Raw genomic sequence first — 21,903 nt, 5'->3', positions numbered from 1 at the left:
TTGCGTGCTTGGTTACTGAAAAAATGTGTGAAATAAGAAGAAACTTAAAATTTGAATATTATTAGGTTGAAGATCTGTGATGAAGATGGTGAAGAAGATGAAATGGGTCTGAGAGATGAGTAGAGAGCTAAAAAATGAAATTTCTCTGGTTTTGGAGAGAATTCCTCTAGGTTTGGGAGAATTTCTCTGAAAAGTCCAGGGAAATTCTGGGAGTTCAGAGAAATTCTTTCAAAATTTCTCTGGAGATAGAGAATTTCTCTAGATCAATTTGAGGGACCTTAGACATTATGAAAATATTAGATGTCCTTTATGTTATATAATCTTAATATTAGAGACCTTAAAAAAAATTCTCCTTAAAGTATGTGTTATTTTATTTGTCATTTTAAATTGATAATAGGAAAAATATTGTATCTTTGGTGAAAAGACTCTTTTGTTCTCTAAAGTGTGTGTTCTTTGTCATTTGTCTCTTAAATTTAATATTGTTATTTTAGTTCTCTAAGTTATCAATTGGAATTAGGACCAAATTGACTCAAATTAATAATGCTGGGAATCAAAATGAAAAAAATTGAAACTTAAAAGATTAAAATGACAAGGAATACATACTTTGGAAATTAAAACTGTCTTTTATCCATATTCTCATTATCAATATAGGTGGACGACATAGAGTTAGGACCAAATTGACTCAAATTGACAATTTTAAAGGTTAAAATGACAAAATTAAAACTTAAGGAATTAAAATCACAAACAACACATATTTTAGAGATTAAAAATATCTTTTATCCATATATATATAAATGTGGTAAGTATAACTTTATTATTATTATTTTTTTAAGTTTATATATTTCTTAAGTAGTTTATTTTTTTTTACATAAACACATTATTTAGTGTTTTTTTTTTTCTTTGGTGTGTTATATTTTCTTAAGTAGTTTATATATATATATATATATTTTTATCTAATTACTTCATTTAAGTTAGTTATATTTTCTAAATAAAATTTTCATATTTTTTTAAAGTTTTTAGTCATTTATATACATATTTTTGTTGTTACACCACATCTAAAAATTCTAAAGTTTCGGCGACGACAAGGGATGCTGGGACTTTTAACCATGATATTGACTTGTAAATTATAGACAATTTGTAACCTTATGGGTATACAAATAATTACCCATCAATCAACATCTTACTATGGGTTTGGCAGACATTGGACCAGTGCCACAAATAATTATCCCAATAATTGGTGCTATGTGATGCATGCAATTATAGTCTAAAATAGTTTAAAATGTAGAGTTGAAAACTTTATTAAAAATTAAATATAATAAAATAATAATAATTATGGTAATAGGATTAAAATTTAGAGTCTGAATTTTCTAGTGATTTTTTTTTTTTTTTTTGTTAAGAATAATGTCTATTGTATTTTTAACTTTTGTAGGTTAACCCTAACTCTAATAAATAAAAAAAAAAATTGCTTTAATTATAATTGTAATAGAAAGAGGGAAGTTCAAAATTGATTGAAATAAATAAATGTTTGACATTTTGGTTATTTTCCTTTCTCTTTCATTTTTTCCCCTCCTCCTGCCTCTGTCCTATTGCTAGTCACCCTTCTTCTGTTCGTGATCATTGCTAGCCCATTGTTTATTATGGAGGGTTTTGAAAACTTTGGTAAAAAGTTAATTTTTTGACTTTTTAACTTTTTTATACAAAAAAGTTAGCTTTTTTAACATAAAAAAGTCACAAAAAAGTCAAAATTTTAATTTTTTACCAATTTTTCAAAACACCACTATATCTCTCACAACCTCCTTTGCTAGGGATGGTGGGAAAGGGTGGATGAAAAGTTGAGAAGTGTGGCGAGGAGATGGTAGGGGAAAGGAAGCGTGGGGAAGGGGTTGCGGGAGAGGGTGATTGTGGTGGGGTGGGGTTTGTAGAGAAAAAAGAAGATAGAGGAAGAGAGAGGAGGGACAATTTTATCATTTCAAAAGTAAATTCCAATCTTTTCTTTAGAAAAATCATTCTTTCCAAATGATTTTGTACTAATTTATAATTTTTTGACTTTAAATCTTTTTTTTTTTGGATTAAATACTAGAAACCCAATATGAAAGACGGATAACTTGATCCATTGGCATATTCTTGAATAATTGAACTATTTTATAGTAATAAAATTGCAAATCAACATTTTAAAAATGCATGTAATGTACGGATTAGATATGGATTGGATTTGCTACGGCGAGCACAAAAATTCACCTAACGTGGTCTCCTCCAATAATATCTGATCAAAACAAACTATAAAAGAATAATAATAAGACTTTAGTTGGTTTATATCTAAACCTGCTCGACTTACTCACTACATGCCAAGTAAAACTTGTAGTATTGCTTATTCTACGGCTCTCATCCCAACATAACTTTGTTTATTGTACTCTTTTCATGTAGTTATCTGTTGGATAGGAAAGTGAATGTCAAAGGTTCAAGGTTGAATGATAAAGTGACACTAGTATTTTTGTTATAATTTAATTTATTAATATTTTATTGTATGATAAAAAAAAAGTTTCATTATTTTTTCATTTTAATTTTTTAGGTTGTGTTTAGATTATAAATTTGGATAAAAATTCAGAAATGAAAAAGAAAAAAATAGATATGAAAAATATGTAAAATGTAATTATATTTCATATTTTACTTGCTTTTTGTTTTTCTTTTCAAAATCATGAATCTTAAATCTCTACTTAAAGTCTTAAATCGAATACAATCTTAAAATATATTTTTTTCTCACTTTAATTCATAACGTCTGTAAGTATTTTCACTTGATTTTTAAAACCAACTATGTGAGCAAGCCACATGGTGATACGTGACAAAATAGATAAATTACAAATTACCTTAAGTTTCATAGTTTCTCATTTTGGCTATTTCACTTTCACCTTTAATATCTGTAATTCTTCCTTATTTACTCCCAAAATCACTGTCTGTCAAATTTTAATATCCAAAATCCAAATTCCAATCTCCCATCTCTTTATTCTCTTCAAAGTCATCCCAAATTCCAAATCCAAGTTCCACTTAAAAATATTACTATGTGATTCAATTTAATTTTATATATAAACACCATAATACACCAATTCATTTCCAATCATACTCTAAATTTCTATATAAAATTCTTGTCACTTTTATGGGGGTTTTGTCAATCAACCAAAGGTCTAAATAGTGGAGCATGAAAGCATATTATATGTAATAAGTATTGCATGCACTTGACATAGGATTCTAATCTATGAGGGGCCCTGAGGCCATCACTTCCCATATGTATGTTGTCTTTTGGCAACTTTTTTTTCCCATTTCTTTATCAACCAAAAAAAAGCATTACAGAGAACTTTCCCACCATATATATATATATATACATATCGCAAAGGGCGTCCGAGGTGTTGTGGGTGGGTGGAGAGTGATTGGGTTGGGGTTAATTGGATATGATGTGGGGACACAAAGAGAAGAGTGAAGTGAGTGAAGGATCAATGAGTAATAATATTGAGTGATGACACAGGGCATAAAAAAGAAAGAAAGTACTTTGTGGAAGATATGATAGGGGGGTTTTTGAGTCTGAGTCTGAGGATTATTGGGGATATGTCTTTGTCAATCACAGCTTTAAAAGCCATCCATGCAGAGCATCTCATGCCATGGAAAAGGAATTTTTACCTTACCCTCTCTTTTATTAGATAGGTTTTGACTTGCATGCCACAGAGAGAGAGAGAGAGAGTATATGGGAGAAGAAAATGTTTTTTTTTTAATTTATTTATAAACATATTATTGTTTCAAAATGATTGTACAAAAATTTTCATCAATACATGGTAATGATGATGTGTGTTTTGTTTGTAAAATAATTTTAAAAAAAATTGTTACTATTTTATATTTCTTTCAATAAAATTATTAACAAGTATGATGTGTTTGTAGTAATTTTATTATTTTAAAGCGATAAGTTCACAAAATTTAACATGTGTATTTTTCATATGAGTTTTAAAATTTAATCACAGAACTATATACACGAATTTGTGTCCAGTTATGTATTTCACTTCTATACAAATAGAAGAATTATAGTCCAAAAGACACTAATGAGAGTTAAATCTAAGAAATTCAAAGTCTATGGCTCGCGGTAGAGTCTACTCCTTTACCGACAACCATGCCGGTCAAAAGAAGAGGAGTTGGAGAATATGAGATGATAAGTCGGATCATTACCATGTTTAGGTTCAAAGTAGATAAAGAAGAAGAATGGCTTGAAGAGAAAATCAATGAAACCAAAGTCACATAAAATTTCCATTTTATTGATTCATAAAACCATGTACATGAACTCTTACCCACTAGAGAAGAGCTAAAAATCATAAACAAAGTACAAGAACAACCCTAGTCAAATGATATCAGTGTTACACTTGACATTTATTTTAAAATTAAGTCCTTTCAACGCGGCGAATGAATACAGTTTCCAAGTCTGGTGGAGTAAAGAACTCCTTAACGCCATTATAATGATACCTTGAAGAAGGCTTTCGCTTCCTCGGAGGCGGTGGACACATCAGCTTGCTTGGAATTCTGGCTTCTTCGGCTGTCGGTGTAGTTGAACATTCTTCTCCATCATCATTCTCTCTCTGTTTCTCTGGAGTAGTAAATATGGGCTTCAATGGACTCCGCAATGGAATTCCAGCAATGACCCAACATTTCTTTCCCTCTGATTCAACACCACCATCCATCTTTTCTGGGTACCCCATTTTGTTTGGACCGAACTTGTGCTCTTTGGAGTTGAATAAATAGATAAGAAGAGATATGAGTTTTTTTTTTAGGGGCGAGGAAATGGAAAACAGAATAGAATCTGGAGAAATCAGATGGAAAATCTTGAAAAGTGAGAGAGAGAAAGATAGAGAGAGAGAGAGAGAGAGAGAGAAAAGGGTCTTTGGTTGATGATATATGAGAAACTAGAAGGAAAGAGGTGTAGAGGGAGCATTTGAGAAAGACGGAAAAAGGGTTTAAATAAATGTGAAGAAGAGTAATGTGCAATGTTCTGTTAATACCCAATCAGAGAGACAGAGAGAGAGGTGCCCGTGAAAGTAGCTGACCGCGGGCAGCATAGAAGGGAATGGACCTGACTTTTGGCGCCAATCGTTTCTTTTTGGCCGTTAAAATGTTTGATTCCTCGTGTCCCGTATCTGATTCCCCCCTTCCCTTTTCTAATCTAGAACGAATTGTGAACTTAGGACAATTAAATAGTCTAAATTATTTTGTAATGTTTGAGATACATATTCATATCATAAGGGAGAAAGTATGCGGATAAGTTTAAGTGATATTTTAAATTAATAATTATTGATTTAAATTATAGGATATGTGTCAATCAATAAATAGAATAAAATTTTACTTCAGGAATATTAAATAATTTTTTTATAAAGAAATGAATGGAAAGGAAATGCAAGGAGTTGTTAGAGTAAGGGAAAATCGGTGGAATGAGTGTAGTTGCCAATAAGCTACTCGTGTCATGTTTTTGTCAATTTAATGTATTACATTTGGCTTGTTAATAATGGTTCAAAATTATCATCTTGTTACGAATGCAGTTTCACTTATCTTGTTAGATACTTTAAGTAATATAGACTACTAGATAGTGTGTTGACTTTATCTAATTATTTAATTAAGTTGTTTTTATTTTGAAAAGATTTTAATATTTTAGAAAAGCAACACTGTACATAATCCCTTTTATTATCCTATTTTCATATCCTAAACACAACAATATGATGTTAATGTCTATAGAATCTACTCATTATGTCTAATAAGAGTGTCCAACTAAAATAAAAAATAAAATTATATATAACATTTCTTTATTTTAGAATGTTTGAATCATTATATATATCATATTTTTGAATATCTAAAACCGGTTGGGAGACATTAGTGGACCAGACCAGTGCCATTACAGACCCTTTAGACCCCCAATAATTGGTGCTAAGTGATGCCATTAGATTAGAGTCTAAAATATTTTAGATTCTAGCGTTTGCCACTGCAATTGCACTCTCCAATTATATTAGTACAAAATTGACTGTTCAAGATAGACCCATTAAACTATGTATTAGTAGATATTTTAATATTATAATGTGTTATTAGTTTGATTTATTTTCTTTTCCTTCAAGAATCCTTTAAGTCTTCTTTTCTAAGTCTTCGCCAAGTCAAGTCAAGTCTCCATCCTTTTCTTATCCATCAAGAATAACCCTCCAAGCTTTCTCTCATATATATATTAAGCTATCTTCTTATCTTGGTAGAGTGAAGAAGTTTTGGTTGCTTTATTATGTCTTGTGTGAGATTATCAGGCAAATAAAAAATGGTGTATATGATAAAGTTTTGGGTTCAACCAATTGTGCAGTATTGGTGAACCATACGACTTAGTCGGGCTGTTGTATCCTGGGGGAGACAAGTCAAGGTTTTTTCTGTTGCACTGGTGTGAGGCTTTACCTAACCGTAGAGGGCTTGAATCTCCTTAAAGAGAGCGAATTTCTCGCGCCTCAACCTTTATACTAGTTATTGTAACTTTTATTATTTGTATTTTCTAGTGTTTTATTTGTAATTATCACCAACAATTTTAAAGAGATTCAAATAGCAAAAAGCCATGGAGCCAGTACTAGAGAAACCCAACGAGAATACTGGTGATCTCAACAAGCCCTTCCGGTTCAAGGGAGCCCATTTCAAGAGATGGAAAGGCAAGGTGCTTTTCTACTTCAGTCTCCTCAAGGTAGCCTATATCCTGACCGAGAAAAATCCCAACAAAGTCCCCACTGAAGAGATGACCGACAAGGAGTATGCAGCTCATCTTGAAAAAATCAAGAAATACAACACAAATGAGTATAAATGTCGGCATTATCTTTTGAATTGTCTTTTGGATCAATTTTATGATTATTATGATACTACTTACACCACTGCCAAGAAAATTTGAAAAGCCTTGCAGAATAAATATGACACTGAAGAGGCAAGCGCTAAAAAATATGCTGCAAGCCGTTTTTTCAACTATCAGATGATAGATGGAAAATCAGTGGTGGAGCAAGTTCAAGATTTTCAAATGTTAGCGGCTGAAGTTAGATCTGAAGGCATCAAAATTGGAGACAATCTTGTTGTAGCAGGTATTGTTGACAAACTACCATCACCTTAGAGGGAGTTCCAGAAGTCAATGCGTCACAAGCAAAAAGAGACGTCCTTGCAGACTCTAATCACACGGATTTGGGTGGAGGAGGAAGCACGAGAACAAGATGCGCTTATGACACAAGAGCATACCACTGCAAAGGTAAATTTAACTTCTGAAAATACTTTACCTAAAGGTCGATTTCATAAAAATAGTCACTTAAAGCCAGTTAAGAAAATCTGGAAAAATACTAGAAGGCCACAAAATAAAAATTACCCGAGGCAAAAGAAATGGAACCAAGAACCCCTTTCACAAGATCTGACAAATGTGACATGTTTTGTGTGTGGCAAAAGTGGGTATATTGCTCGAACTTGCAAATTTCGGAAACAACAGTCTCAACCACTGGCTAATGTTACTGAGGAACCATTTGTGGCTATGATTACAGATATTTTTATGGTTCAATCTGTGGAAGGGTGGTGGGCAGACTCTGATGCCAATAGGCATGTCTGCTATGATAAAGATTGGTTCAAAGATTTCACTCATTTTAATGAGAAGATGACTGTTATGCTTGGTGACTCCAGTTTAACCAAGGTGCTCGGGTATGGGGATATTGAGCTGAATTTTACCTCTGGACGTGTGTTTGTTTTAAAAGATGTGTTGTACACACCGTCCATGAGGAAAAATTTGATGTTAAGTTATTTGCTCAACAAAGCTGGTTTCAAGCAGACTATTGACTCTGACCAATATGCAATCACTAAAAAAGGCATATTTGTGGGGAAAGGGTATGCCTATGATGAAATGTTTAAATTAAATGTTGAGAATAAGAAAACACATGTTTCTATTTACATGATGTCTTCCATGAATTTTTGGCATGCTCGTTTGTGTCATATCAATAGTCGATATATGGGAGTTATGAGTAGTTTAGAATTAATTCCTAAACTAACAAATAAGTTTGAGAAATGTAAAATTTGCAGTCAAGCAAAAATAACTAAAAGGCCTCGTAAAAGTGTGGTGAGAAATACTGAATTGTTAGAATTAATTCACACTGATTTATGTGAATTTGAAGGAATTTTAACACGTGGTGGAAATAGATATTTTATCACTTTTATTGATGATTTTTCAAAATACACTTATGTATACTTCTTGAAAAATAAAAGTGATGCTTTTGAAAAATTTAAAGAATTCCTTCTTGAAGTTGAAAATCAATTCGGTAAAAAGATTAAAAGATATAGAAGTGATAGAGGCCAGGAATATGAATCTTTTGGATTCAACTCGTTTGCTCAGTCTTTGAGAATAATCCATGAAACTACTCCACCATATTCACCTGCATCTAATGGTGTAGCAGAAAGGAAAAATAGGACTTTAACTGATTTAACAAATGCTATGCTAATTGAAGCATATGCTCCTTTAAATTTGTGGGGAGAAGCAATTTTAACTGCATGTTATGTTATGAATAGAGTGCCACATAAAAAAACAAAAGTTACACCTTTTGAGTTGTAGAAAGGGCATAAGCCAAATTTGAGATATTTGAGGGTTTGGGGTTGTCTAGCTTTTGTTAGACTTGTGGACCCTATAAGACCTAAATTATGTGTTAAAGTTGTCACTTGTGCTTTTCTTGGATATGCAACAAATAGTACAGCCTATAGATTTTTTGATAAGGAAAACAAAATAATTTTTGAATCAAGTGATGCAATTTTTCATGAAGAAAAATTTCCTTTTAAATCTAAAAATGGTGGGGGTCAAAATTTTCAAGAAAATATTTTATCTGAAACTGGTTCCTCTACTCCTCTTTTACAAAACCAAGACACTGTAGATTAGAAAAAGATTTTGGCCTTGATTATCATGTTTTTAATGTGGAGGAAACTCCATTAACTTTACAAGAAGCTTTGGCATCTCCTGACTCTGTTTTTTGGAACGAGGCTGTAAATAATGAAATAGAATCATTATTATCTAATAAAACTTGGGTATTGGTAAATTTACCACCAGGTTATAAAACTATTGGCTGTAAATGGGTTTTGAGAAAAAAAAACTTAAACCGGATGGAACTATTGATAAATATAAAGCAAGGCTTGTTGCAAAAGATTTTAAACAACAAGCAGATCTTGACTTTTTTTATACATTTTCTCCGGTTACTAGAGTTACATCCATTAGATTATTAATTGCAGTGGCTGCAATTCATGATTTAAAGATTCATCAAATGGATGTTAAAATGACATTTTTAAATGGAGACCTGGGTGAAGAAATCTATATGGATCAACCTGAGGGTTTTGTGGAACCCGGTTAAGAAAGCAAAGTGTGCAAGCTAGTTAAATCCCTATATGGCTTAAAACAGGCCCCTAAACAGTGGCATGAGAAATTTGATTCCTGCATGATTAAGAATGACTATAAAACAAATGAATGTGATAAATGCATCTACTATAAATCTGAAGAAAATTCACATATCATTATTAGCCTCTACGTAGATGATTTACTTATATTTGACTCTAATTTGCATATCATCGTGAAAACTAAAAATATACTTAGTAGCCATTTTGATATGAAAGATCTTGGTGAAACTAATTATATTTTGGGAATAAAAATTTCCAAAATTTGTGATGGTATATTTCTTGATCAGTCGCATTATGTTGAGAAAATTTTGAGAAAATATAATTTTTATAAGTGCAAGCATGTTCTTACTCCTTTCGATCCTCATGTGCGTTTATTTCCTATTGAAAATGATGAGGATGTAATTAATCAAAAGGAATATGCTAGTATGATTGGTAGTTTGCGTTATGCGACTGACTGTACTAGACCTGACATTTCCTATGCAGTTGGAGTATTTAGCAGGTTTACTAGCAAACCTGGCAGTGATCACTGGCTAGCCATTAAGCGTATTATGAAATATTTATCTGGTACCATAAAATATGGCTTGTTTTATAATAAGTATCCTGCAGTACTTGAAGGCTACAGTGATGCCGATTGGAATACTTTGTCAAATGATTCATTATCAACTACTGGTTATTTATTTACATTGGGAGGTAGTGCTATAAATTGAAAATCGAAAAAACAAACCATTATTGTTAATTTAACAATGGAGGCTGAGCTTATTGCTTTAGCTACAGCCGGTGAAGAAGCAAATTGGTTAAGAGATTTGTTAAATGAAATCTCTTGTTGGGAAAAACCAATTCCACCTATATTGATTCATTGCGATAGCACTGCAGCAAATGGTCGAGTTAATAACTGTTATTATAACGGTAAATCCAGACTTATCAAAACTGTGAGATCTTATATGAATAATGACATCATAAATGTGGATTATATTAAATCTGGTGATAATCTTGCAGATCCATTAACTAAGGCCTTAGCAAGAGATAGAGTCTGGAATACATCGAGGGGGATAGGGTTAAAGCCCATTGAATATAGTAGAAGCCATGTATGAGGATACTCAACCCAGGGACCAGAGATCCTGTAACTGGGTTTAATCAGAAAAACGATCATATGATGGCCGTAAGAAATGCACTAATTACTTTTTACCCAACCCTATGATGTAAGTGCATTTATCCTGTAACGTTATACAGGTTGAGTTATTAAAAAACTTTTAATGAATTTCTGTAACTCTTATTGAGTGGGGTGTCATAGTTACAGGAGCATCCTTGACAAAATTCACTTATGTGAGTGTGGTAGTGGGGCCACTACCTATGAGATTTGGGCTAATTCTCAAACACATTCATGAATCTTGAGATCGCACAAGGCCGTAATGTGCTGGCCTTTAAAGCTTATGTGAACACCTGGAATATTATGTGCGTGCAATAATTATTTATTTCCCTTAAGCAGTCATAATTCAATGCTGAGCATACTTTTGGCTCTGGAGTAGATATTATTGTTTTACTAATAGAGGTTCAATGCAGAGCACACCTACCATGATGCATAATATCCTTATTTGCCTAATAATCTCAGTTTTTGTTACCTATAATATTAAAATAGGTGGGAGAATGTTAGCAGATATTTTAATATTATAATGTGTTATTGGTTTGATTTGTTTTCTTTTCCTCCAAGAATCCTTCAAGTCTTCTTTTCTAAGTCTTCGCCAAGTCAAGTCAAGTCAAGTCTCCATCCGCCAAATCAAGTCAAGTCTCCATCCTTTTCTTATCCACCAAGAATAACCCTTCAAGCTTTCTCTCCTATGTATATTGAGCTATCTTCTTATCTTGGTAGAGTGAAGAAGTTTTGGTTGCTTTATTATGTCTTGTGTGAGATTATCAGGCAAATAAAAAAGAGTGTATGTAATAAAGCTTTGGATTCAACCAATTGTGCAGTATTAGTGAACCATACGACTTAGTCGGGCTGTTGTATCCTAGGGAGACAAGTCAAGGTTTTTTCTGCTACACCGGTGCGAGACTTTGCGTAACCGCAGAGAGTTTGAATCTTCTTAAAGAGAACGAATTTCCCGCGTCTCAGCCCTTATAATAGTTATTGTAACTTTTATTATTTGTATTTTCTGATATTTTAATTGTAATTATCACCAACATTATGAAAAAATAAAATAAAATTGAGACCAAGTTCAGTTCAAGAGTAATTATTTAATAGTTTTAAAACATTATGGTGTGCTCCAAGCTAGTCAACTCTTCCTCCTCCTCCACCTTCACTAACACTAACACTAACACAATCACTAGTAGATATTAGATATTATGAAGAAAAAAAAATTTCAACATTCTCTAACGTTTGGTACAAAGAAAAACATTTTTTCCGATCAACGAAAAATAAGTTTAATTGGGCAAAAAATGTTTCACTACTAAAAAGTGAAAAACATTTTCCCAACTAAAGTGATACCAATGCTACCACACTACCACCGCCACCACCACAATGTCACCGCCGATCCACCATCACACCTCCATCACCACCAACCCGCCACTAATAATACAACTATTAAGTGCATTAGTATTAAGAAAGCAACCAAACATAGAAAAAAGCTCTTCCGAAAACATTTTCAAGAAAAAGTTTCATACAATTTTATTTTATTTTAATTTCACAAAAAAATATTTTTCGCTGAAACGATTGAAACATTGAAAGATATCACTATCCAAACAGAGACTGGCAATAAGAGGTCAAACAACAATTTTAAAGAGAAACCCATATGAGAAATCCCTCTTTAAACTTTGTACATGCTTAAATCACTTTTTTCATCTAGCATTCCATTCACATCCATCGTTAAAAGTAAAAAGTCATCTCTGTAATACCTATTAAAGTGATCAGTTGGATACAAGAACCAAATTTTCAACAGAAAGAAATTGGGAGAGAAAAAGGATGAGTGTTTGAGAGGTGTACATCAAATAGCTTCCCACCAACAGAAGAGAATTGTACGAATTAGACAGTTCAGAGACATCACTTACATCCTCGAATAGCCTCTGTAGTCTTCATATTGGTCCATGAACTCGTCGTTGAACTTCTTGAAACTGGCCATGATCGCAGGCATGTCTTCCTCAGCCGGTAAGATGGTTGTTCTCAAGTGGAAGACCCTATACAGGAATGAATGACAATCCATCAGAAAATCGAAGCAAGAGGTTAAGCACACAACACAAGTATCTTCCATAAATAGATAGTAAATTGGTAGTTTACGCTCTTTTTGTTTCGGCTGAATCTAGAAAAAAATAAAATAACTGAAAACTTGTTCCAGAAAATATTTTTCTTGTGTCTGGTTATGACCTTGAAACTAAAGTTATAGCTGTTATATTAGAGGGGAGGGGCGGGTGAAGGCAGTAGTGGGCGGTGGTAAAATTAGTAAAACCTAAAGTCCCAAAAACATTTTCCACTTTTCAAAAGTGTAAAATATTTTCACCCAAATAAGCTTTTTTTGCTGTGGCTTTCGTTTTTTATTGAACCAAACACTAGACCCGGAACAAATACAGCTTAGTTCTTACACGGGAAAAATTGTTACTAGTGCATATGAATGAGACAATCAAGAAAATATATGAATTCCAAGTATTCTAATAGAACGAATGAAAAAACAAGGTTATAAAAGAAAATGCTTCAAAAAGGTAGTTTTGTGTGAGAAGTTCTATAGGGAAGCGGCCTCCAAAATGATGAACCAAAAAAGATAAGTAGTTACCCTTCTTTTTGCCCAAATCCTGAACCTGGGACAGTGGAGATGCCCGTGGCTTCCAAGAGCTTGAGACAATAGAAGACATCAGGAACTTTTCCAGCCTTTTTGGCAGCCTCTATCGCTTTTGGTGGCAAGCGTATTTGTGGGAAAGAATACATGGCGCCTGAACCATTTACCCATGAATGAGAATAAATTTTATAAAAATAAAAAAACTGATATTTGAATGAAAAATTATTCACCTTCTGTGAAATTACAAACCACGTTTCTGCAGCTGTTGAATCCATCGGTCATTATTCGTGCTCTCTTCCTCAGAGACTCGAGGATACCTTTGCTGCATTTGTTTAAGAGAAATACAATTGTTCACTGCTAGAAAGAGCCATATCACACTAGAATTTAGCATTGAAGTAATATTTGTGCTAAGACCGTGCTTTTCAAGAAGTTTGTCGTGCCCCACCCGCACCAAAAGAAAAAACAAAAACAAAAATAATGATCTTTAAAACACTAACATTCAGTTATAAGAACTATATGAAATGGTGGCAACAGAATGCATTGACACTCAAATAACCGTGGTGAGGATTAATCATCAAGAAAATGCTTGAAAAAAGAATTAAGGTTTACTCTCTTCATTTTTCACTAATAATAGAGAAACCAACTTAAATGGAATTGAAAATCAGTTTACCTCTCTCTAACAAACCGATCGTAAGAGATATCTCCTGGTTTAGGTGGGTTGACCATTAGCCCTAACTGCAAAAGAAAAGTATTTTTCTCAGCAGACATGATAGTTTACATAGAAGAAACAGGGGCTACCTAATTCTGTGGAAGCATAAAAATTCTTGACATATGAACATGAATTAATAATGTTTTAAGCAAACAAATTTTGCTTCCTCAATGACACTCAACCAAATGATTGGATTTCAACTTACAAATATCTGCCCAGGGACATTTGGACTGAGTGATATTGATGCCACCTTATAGATTTCATCTACTGTCTGCAAAATTGGATGATAAAGATGAAAAAGTGCCTCAGTACATGTATACATGTGTCACATACATACTCTTATCAATTGTTATATTGAGCTTGGGTCCATCCTCCAAGGGGAAGAAGACTGTCATTCTTAAAAAAGAAAAAGTATTTGTTCGTGTGTGGGTTGCAACAGTAGTATCCCATGAGGAAGTGACTAGAGAAAAGAAAATAAAAAACTAAATGTTGGGAGCTTTTATTAAATTACATCGTAACATTTATTCACAACTTTTTCCATAAATTCCAAACTCAAGCCAATTCTATACTTCCCACATGGTTCTATTTTGATGCTCAAAATCTCAATATATGAGAGAATACTTCGCAAAAATATTTAATTCCTAGAAGGCAATAACCATCTTCTCATTCATTGCTATGCGCTAAAGAGCTCAGGCCATTGGCTTTATTCATGTTCACGATTCAGTGAATGTTCCTTTATGTAGTGATACTGTGATAGATCTTTATAGTTGGAATGAGGGGAGAGTCAAGAATGGGGAGAAGAAGGCTAGGTGTTTGATTCCTTTGTCTAAAGTGGGCTATTGAGAGCAAAGAGAGCCTTTATATAGGTTGAAGAGTAGATTTTTGAATATTTTGTATAGCTGGGACAGGGGTTGTAAATCCTACACAAACAATTTTTAACTTTTTAAGTGTTTTAATACTTGAGAAGGTGGACATCTTGTTTTTGTATTTTCTGCCTTCTTTTTTTCCCTTTGTATACAGATGGCATCTCCTTTCGATGCCTTTCCTAAACAATCTTTGCTTTCTAAAAGAAAAAAATCTTTCTCTGAGAGAGAGAGAGAGAGAGAGAGACTTGCTTGCAATTGAAGAATCATATGGAAGACATTAGCAAATCACAGCAAGGCAAACCTGTGGAGGAATGTTAGTCATCTCAAAGTATCCACCGCGCTGTCCACATTCACCCCAATATCCTTTGGACACAGTATGAAAAGAAACAAGCTGGACCGCCTTGCTTATGGGTGGGCCCATGTCCAACAGAACCTTCCAGTATACGAAAAAATTAAAGCATAATTTATAATGTCAGTCTCTCAGAGGAAACTTAACTTGGGGACATCATTGATCTAACAGCATAAGAATATATACCTTTCTTGCGCTTATGAAGGGGCGCTCATCCTGGTAAATGTTCTGCTGATAAACTTCATCCCCGAGCAAGACTAAGTTTTCTTGGTAACAGAACCGTAAAATTTCTTTCAAATTAGCTTCACTAAGACACTGTCCAGTAGGATTTCCGGGATTTATAATTACCATTGCTCTTACCTGATTATATACAACAAGGATATGAAGATTAGAACATGGAACTGAAAATAGTTGTCAGGACTTCAGCCAATAAATCATGTACCAAGAAGAAAGATTAGGAAGTTATTATTTGTGGACTAACCCTGGACTCAGAGGGTTTGTTTTGGGAACTAGCTATTTTAGTTGGTTTTTTGATTTTTTACGAAAAGACATGCAGAAAAATAGAGAGAAGAGTTGACTTTTTGTTGACTTTTAGTAGTGACTTTTGGGCTTTTTGGCTAAAATAACCTATTGTTAAACTTGTCCAAGTTGGTGCAGAGACAAGAATAAACAAAGAAAAATATAGATTTCAATATAAAAGAGACAACATTGTTTTACCATCCACATGGCTAACAAATTATTGTAAAAAAGTGAAGTGTTATGTGATTTAAAACTTTAAGGGAGCTCAATGTAATTATATCAAAACTGTGAGACCTACTGTATTTTCTCCATACCTTATGGAAGGTTATTGTAATTTGCCAAAATCATCTTGGTTTCGCAAATATTTCCTACACTTTTCCTTAACAAACATGCAAAAAAAAAAAACATTCTTACAGTTATTCCTTTAAAGCGAGCTTGTACAACTGACTCTCGAAGGTTATTAATATCAAGACCCCAATTTGCTGTCTCTTCCAGGTAATACGGAACAAGAGAACCACCAAATAAAGATATTGCAGCTGAGTAAAGTGGATATTGTGGAACTGGCACCAATATCTGGCAACACATCAGAGTTTATTATCAAATACATTTTCGGAAACATTACAAAGTCAAATAGCACAAAAGTACCAAAATCATGTTTATAAAGTCCTGGGAATGTTAGTTACCCCGTCTTGTTCACCACGGATAATAGTGTTTAAGATCTGCATTACTCCTTTGCTAGCACCATCGGTGAGAAATATTAGTTCTGGATCACTGTCATTGAGGCACGAGGCAATATTAACACTTTTATTTCAAATCAATATTCAATACAATATTCAACTGTCAATATTCACCTTCGATACCCATCGCGCCTTTCAATGAACTCTGCTACTTCCTTCCTTACTCCAGGAAGGCCTCTTGAGTCACTGTAAGCACCTAATTATTTTATAAAGCAACTTATTAAAAAGCAGGTGTGAGAGAGAGAGAGAGAGAGAGAGAGAATGTTCTTGAAAAGCTATACAATGGTGTAAATTAAAACATTCCGATCTATATCCATTAAAACATAGAGACGAGAGGATACCTAGACCCCCCGAAGTCAATGAAAGATAATGTTTAGCTCTTGCAATTGCATCCGCAGGGAATACAAGTCCAACATTAGGATCATCCAGTAGAAACGGAGCTTGGCATAGAGCAACCACCTGCAATAAAGTATTTGTTGATGTAATATCAACTACATGCAATAGTCTCGTGCACAAGCCAAACAATTTGAGTTTATAAAATTGGACGAATAGGGAAGGTTTTCTTAAAAAATATGAATTGATCAGACAGAGAATTGCAATTGCATCGAACCTGACGAGGGAAAGTCAGTGGCTTCTGTCCTAGGGCATGAGGGTTACCAACATTTGTGAAAATAATCTGCAAGAGAATAATTGAAATGATGAAACAGGAAGAACATGAGTTGGAGAAGAAAGAGCTGCAATTTCCAAAATAGAATCATCTTGAGCAAATTAATATACTCAAATAGTCAAAAAAACAAATTACTTAATGCATTCACAAGAAAAACATATATATCCTTGCCCTCTAATGTCAAAAATTTTCCAGGGAGTTACTCTAACAAAAAAAAAAAAAAAAACTTTCCATGGATTCCTTAATCATATAAAAACTTGAGATAAATAAATGTACGTATCAAAATAAAATCATAACAGAGTGACAGCTACTAGCGCATTGATGTGCACTACAGCAATTGGAAAACTCACTAAACAGCAATCTAGACAAATTTTTTGAATATCTACAAAGGGATTAAAATCAAAAACTTCTGAGGTATATATGATTATCTAGTGCCAGTCAAGTCAAGAGTTGGGCCATTTCATTGAATAAGAAAACAATTGTTAGGGGAAAAAAATAAATCTAGTTGCAGACCCTCCACTGATGAGAAAAATCCATAACAAAATATAAAAGTTCAACATGCTACAGAGTGGAAGGATTAGGAAATATAACCTCAAAGTAAACAATTAAATCAAGAGCATCATTGCCCCGTTATCAAAGAAAAAGCAGAGACAAATACATACATGCATGCATACACAAGCACAATTCATGAAATCCCAATAGAATGATTCCAATAGAACAGATGTCTATACCTTCTTTCCCTCCTTCTGAAGCTCAGAAGCTCGAAGATACAGCTCACCTCGAACAGCATATTGAACCTTCTTCACATTTTCATTCAATGACTCATAGTCCAATGCCTTAGGTAACATGATGGAATAGATATCGTCCAATTAACACCACCCAAATTACCCAGATTATAGGCAGGAGGACAAACAGCAACCAATGAACTCAGTTCATAACCTGAGAATTTTCACATGTTTTGCAAGAATCAACAATAATTTAGCATGAAAATTTGATTAAACATGGGTATGCCAAATCTATATATTTTTCATATTGATTCATGTTCTACTCTACTATCCCAAAATCCAAGCACAAAATTCAAATTTTATAATCCATCATTTTCCTAGAATACAGACATTAAAATCATAAAGAGACTAAAATCATTTAAAAGGAAGACTAAAACCATACAGACATTAAAATTACAATACTTCTTGGAAGAAAAGCATGCAGAAAGTACAGATCAGCAAGAGATAGAAAGCAATGCATGTGACACTGAAACCATCCAAACCCAAGACTGGATTCGAGCTCTGAACAAGAAGCAAAAACAAATATTTGGAACTGAACGAACTTTGACAGATCAATGACATAACGCATATTAATAAACGATTGAACTAAAACAAACCCATTTAACAGATAAATGAAAATTGAATCAAACAGTGAGAAATTAGGGAAGAATGAAGAAACAAAGAAGAAAATCGTAATTCAAAGCGGATTAAAAACCCATTTAGAACCTAACCAAAAAACCCAATCGAATCGTACCAATCAAGCGTCTAATAGGGTACTTCTGGACTTTGCTTGTGAGAACTCGAATCGAGTTTGTGCCAGGTGTTTGGGTGTGCAAGTCTCGGGTAAAGATTGAATAGTCTTGTTGTGATAGACAGAGTGAGAATAATCTATATTTATGTGGCAATGTGGCATCACATGAATTGAGAGGCAACACCACAGCCACTGAAAGTGGGTAGATGGATTATTTGACATTGCCTTCGTACGAAGAGAAGAGCTTGGGGATAAATCTAGTGCACCAAGTGTGGTGGAGCTTCAAAGCTACGAGCTTGGGTTCTCTACCTTGGTCTTTTCCACACTTTGGTCACTCCCATCTCATGGTAGAGGGGATTTTTTTTTTTTTTTTTTTTTTTTTTAAAAGATAGATTTATTTTGTTCGATTCTCCAGTAATTGTAAAGAAAAATGTTTGGGAGCACTAATTAGTGCTCCCACTAATTAGGTGACAGTGGGTCCTGCCATTAATGATGTGATGTTTTGGTCTTGGAGTTATATTTTTTTTTTTTTTTTTACTTTTTTAATACATTAGTGCTATTAGTGGTGATGTTTTTAGTGGGATGAATCATTGTTGAATTGTAAATGTAATGAGCAGTTTTTTTTTCTACTCCAGGCCTAGCCTAGCCTAGCCTAGCCTTCATTTTTATTAATTTGACTATTTATTTATTTTTTGGGCAAATTACATATACACCCCTCGAGGTTTGGCTAAATTACAGATACCCCCTGAAGTTTCGGAAATTACATCCCGCCCCCTGAGGTTTGTATTTTCATAACAATTTGCCCCCTGAGGTTTATATTTCATAACAAATTACCCCCTAATTTCTTATGCAAATATAGCATTCAGGGGGGAATTCGTAATTTCTCAAACCTCAGGGGGCATCTGTAATTTAGCCAAACCTCGAGGGGTGTATATGTAATTTGCCCTTATTTTTTCGGAGTAATGACCAATGGCAATGGGACTTGGTTTATCTAATAAGATTTTTTTGTAGTATTATAAATACAACAAAATTTGATTTACTAATACATGGGCCCAAAAAAAAAAAAATTTTTGCACAGTTTTAGAAGAGAAAAAAAAAATGAAAGGTTTAGAAATATATGAATGATTAGAAAAGTTCATGTATTTTTAAATTTACAATGATATACTGTGATGACATGCAAAATTAAGAACATTGACTTGATTCATTTTAATTAATTGAATGATTAGAAAAGTTCATGTATTTTTAAATTTATAATAATAGGCTGTGATGACATGTAAAATTAAGAATATTGACTTTATTTATTTTAATTAATTGAATAGTCGTTAAAATTGGCTTCATCCATTTTTAATGGTCTTTCCGCACTAGCCACAATTGCAAACCCTTCCCCCACCACCACCATGCATCATTTCTTTCTGTTCTCAACCCTTTTCCTGCTACCACCACTCCAATCCCTTCTCGCACTGCCTCATCACTCTCACACTACTCCAAACCCTCTCCTTCCACCCACATGTTACACTTGTATTGAACATAAGGAATACCTGCACACTAAATGTTATTTGTAACAACATGATTAGGGTTTGAGATCTCAACAATGACAATTTGAGAGTGTGGTTTGTAGGATTTAGGTAGCTAAAAATTAAGTAGATAACGTTGATCGTTGGGATAAAAAGGAATTGGAACGATGAGGATGATGGTGGTGGTAATAAAGAAGAGTAGGAGATGGCTTTGGAATAGCACAAGGGGCTCATTTGTTTTTAGAAGTAGAATGGATGGGATTGATAGTAAAGGGATTAAGTAAAATTTTGTTTGTTTTGATGATAGTTATTACTGTAGGAATTGTTAAATTATTTTTATATAAAATAATAAAACAAATACAAAAACATTAAACATTAATGTTCATAAAAAATGCCCAACATTTAAAAAATATAAAATAAAACTATAATTTTTACTTAACAAAAAATACAAAAAGTTAAACATTAATGTTCACAAAAACAAAAAAGTCCGGTAGACTATTTTCTAATACCAAGTCCCAAGGTCCATCTTAATCCGAAGGTGATTATGAATCCCCTCTTTATTTCTCAAAATAAATATAATATTAGTAGGTCTCACCTCAATCCTAATCTCAATCATTCCTCTATTTTCCAAAACAAACGGGGCAAGAGCGAAGAGTTTTGTCCTAACAAAAAGCACCTAACTGCAATTATTTTATAAGCTTCCATTTCTTGTTTAATTTTGAAAAGAGCATGTTACCTTATTTTCTTGGGATAATTGCATCCCATTTTAATCAAGAAAAAAAATTATATATTTATGGAAAAGTTTATAATTTTAATTATTAATATTTATAATTTATTTTAGTAATTTGTAATTATTTTTTCAAACCTCCGCTGGTTTGATATTTCCTTATTTTCTTCTCAACTCAAGGCAATAAACTTGCAATAATAAATGTATAAGTAATGTTAGAGATCTACATTAAGAACTCCAAATAATACTCTTAATAATGTGGTAAGAAAATAGAGCCTCACATAATTAAATATATAATAAATCAAAAGTTGACATTTATCATTTCACATCATTGTGGCTAAAATTATAAAAAAAAATTATTAGGGGTTTCAAACATTTTCTTTAAAGTATATTAACCCTTTTTTTTTTTTTTAATCAGAAGAAAATCCATTGAAGGAAGTCAAATCGGCACTTACAGAGACCATAAGAGATTAAATTATATATAACAATTTCTTTTCAAAAAAAATATATGCAACAATTGAGGTTCAAAGTCTAAATTATATGTGACCAACAATTCAAGGATGCTGATTCAATTCCAAGTTCAATTTTATTTTATTTTCTACATCAAGAACTCCAAGTAATACTCTCAATGATGTGGTAAGGAAGTAGAGTCTCACATAATTAAATATGTAATAAATCAAAAGTTGACATCTATCATTTTATATTATTGTGGCTTAAATTATAAAAAAATTATTAGGGGTTTCAAACATTTTTTCTAAAAGTATATTAACTTTTTTTTTTTTTTTATCAAAAGAAAATCCATTGAAGGAAGTCAAATCGGCACTTACAAAGACCATAAGAGATTAAATTATATGTAACAATTTCTTTTTTTAAAAAAATACATGTAACAATTCAGGTTCGAAGTCTAAATTATATGTGACCAACAATTCAAGGATGCTGATTCAATTCCAAGTTCAATTTTATTTTATTTTCTACAATAAGAACTCCAAATAATATTCTCAATGATGTGGTAAGAAAGTAGAGCTTCACATAATTAAATATGTAATAAATCAAAAGTTAACATCTATCATTTTACATCATGGTGGCTAAAATTATAAAAAA

General features: G+C 32.9%; 2 protein-coding genes across 2 annotated transcripts; both read right to left on the bottom strand.

Annotated features, from left to right (window-relative positions):
- Nucleotides 1-4,415: 4,415 nt before the first annotated feature.
- On the bottom strand, nucleotides 4,416-4,730 carry LOC114311838 (cyclin-dependent protein kinase inhibitor SMR6). The gene has a single exon (XM_028258010.2). The coding sequence runs from the start codon at nucleotides 4,728-4,730 to the stop codon at nucleotides 4,416-4,418; it is 315 nt and encodes a 104-aa protein (XP_028113811.1).
- Nucleotides 4,731-12,298: 7,568 nt separating this feature from the next.
- Nucleotides 12,299-18,884, bottom strand: AOAT2 (alanine-2-oxoglutarate aminotransferase 2). Its single transcript, XM_028258039.2, has 14 exons — nucleotides 18,565-18,884; nucleotides 17,778-17,985; nucleotides 16,990-17,055; nucleotides 16,721-16,838; nucleotides 16,494-16,575; nucleotides 16,326-16,413; nucleotides 16,057-16,215; nucleotides 15,310-15,483; nucleotides 15,076-15,207; nucleotides 14,114-14,179; nucleotides 13,870-13,934; nucleotides 13,430-13,521; nucleotides 13,197-13,353; nucleotides 12,299-12,606 (listed from the first exon to the last, which is right to left on the bottom strand). Exons 2-14 carry the CDS (start codon nucleotides 17,892-17,894, stop codon nucleotides 12,477-12,479), a joined length of 1,446 nt encoding a protein of 481 aa, XP_028113840.2. The 5' UTR covers nucleotides 17,895-17,985; nucleotides 18,565-18,884; the 3' UTR covers nucleotides 12,299-12,476.
- Between the last annotated feature and the right edge of the window lie 3,019 nt (nucleotides 18,885-21,903).

Source organism: Camellia sinensis, chromosome 5 (assembly GCF_055761805.1).
Source record: "Camellia sinensis isolate YWXY chromosome 5, ASM5576180v1, whole genome shotgun sequence".
Classification (NCBI taxonomy): Eukaryota; Viridiplantae; Streptophyta; class Magnoliopsida; order Ericales; family Theaceae; genus Camellia; species Camellia sinensis.
This window is presented reverse-complemented; position numbering and strand designations above follow the sequence as displayed.

Bases quoted from the DNA above. Each gene is read 5' to 3' on its own strand.
- LOC114311838 (XM_028258010.2), bottom strand. From the start codon at position 4,730: ATGGGGTACCCAGAAAAGATGGATGGTGGTGTTGAATCAGAGGGAAAG.
- AOAT2 (XM_028258039.2), bottom strand. From the start codon at position 17,894: ATGTTACCTAAGGCATTGGACTATGAGTCATTGAATGAAAATGTGAAG. The intron at 16,576-16,720 runs GTATCCTCTCGT...TAAAATAATTAG, and splicing joins ATTGACTTCGGGGGGTCTAG to GTGCTTACAGTGACTCAAGA. The intron at 12,607-13,196 runs GTAACTACTTAT...ATTCCTGTATAG, and splicing joins GGATTTGGGCAAAAAGAAGG to GGTCTTCCACTTGAGAACAA.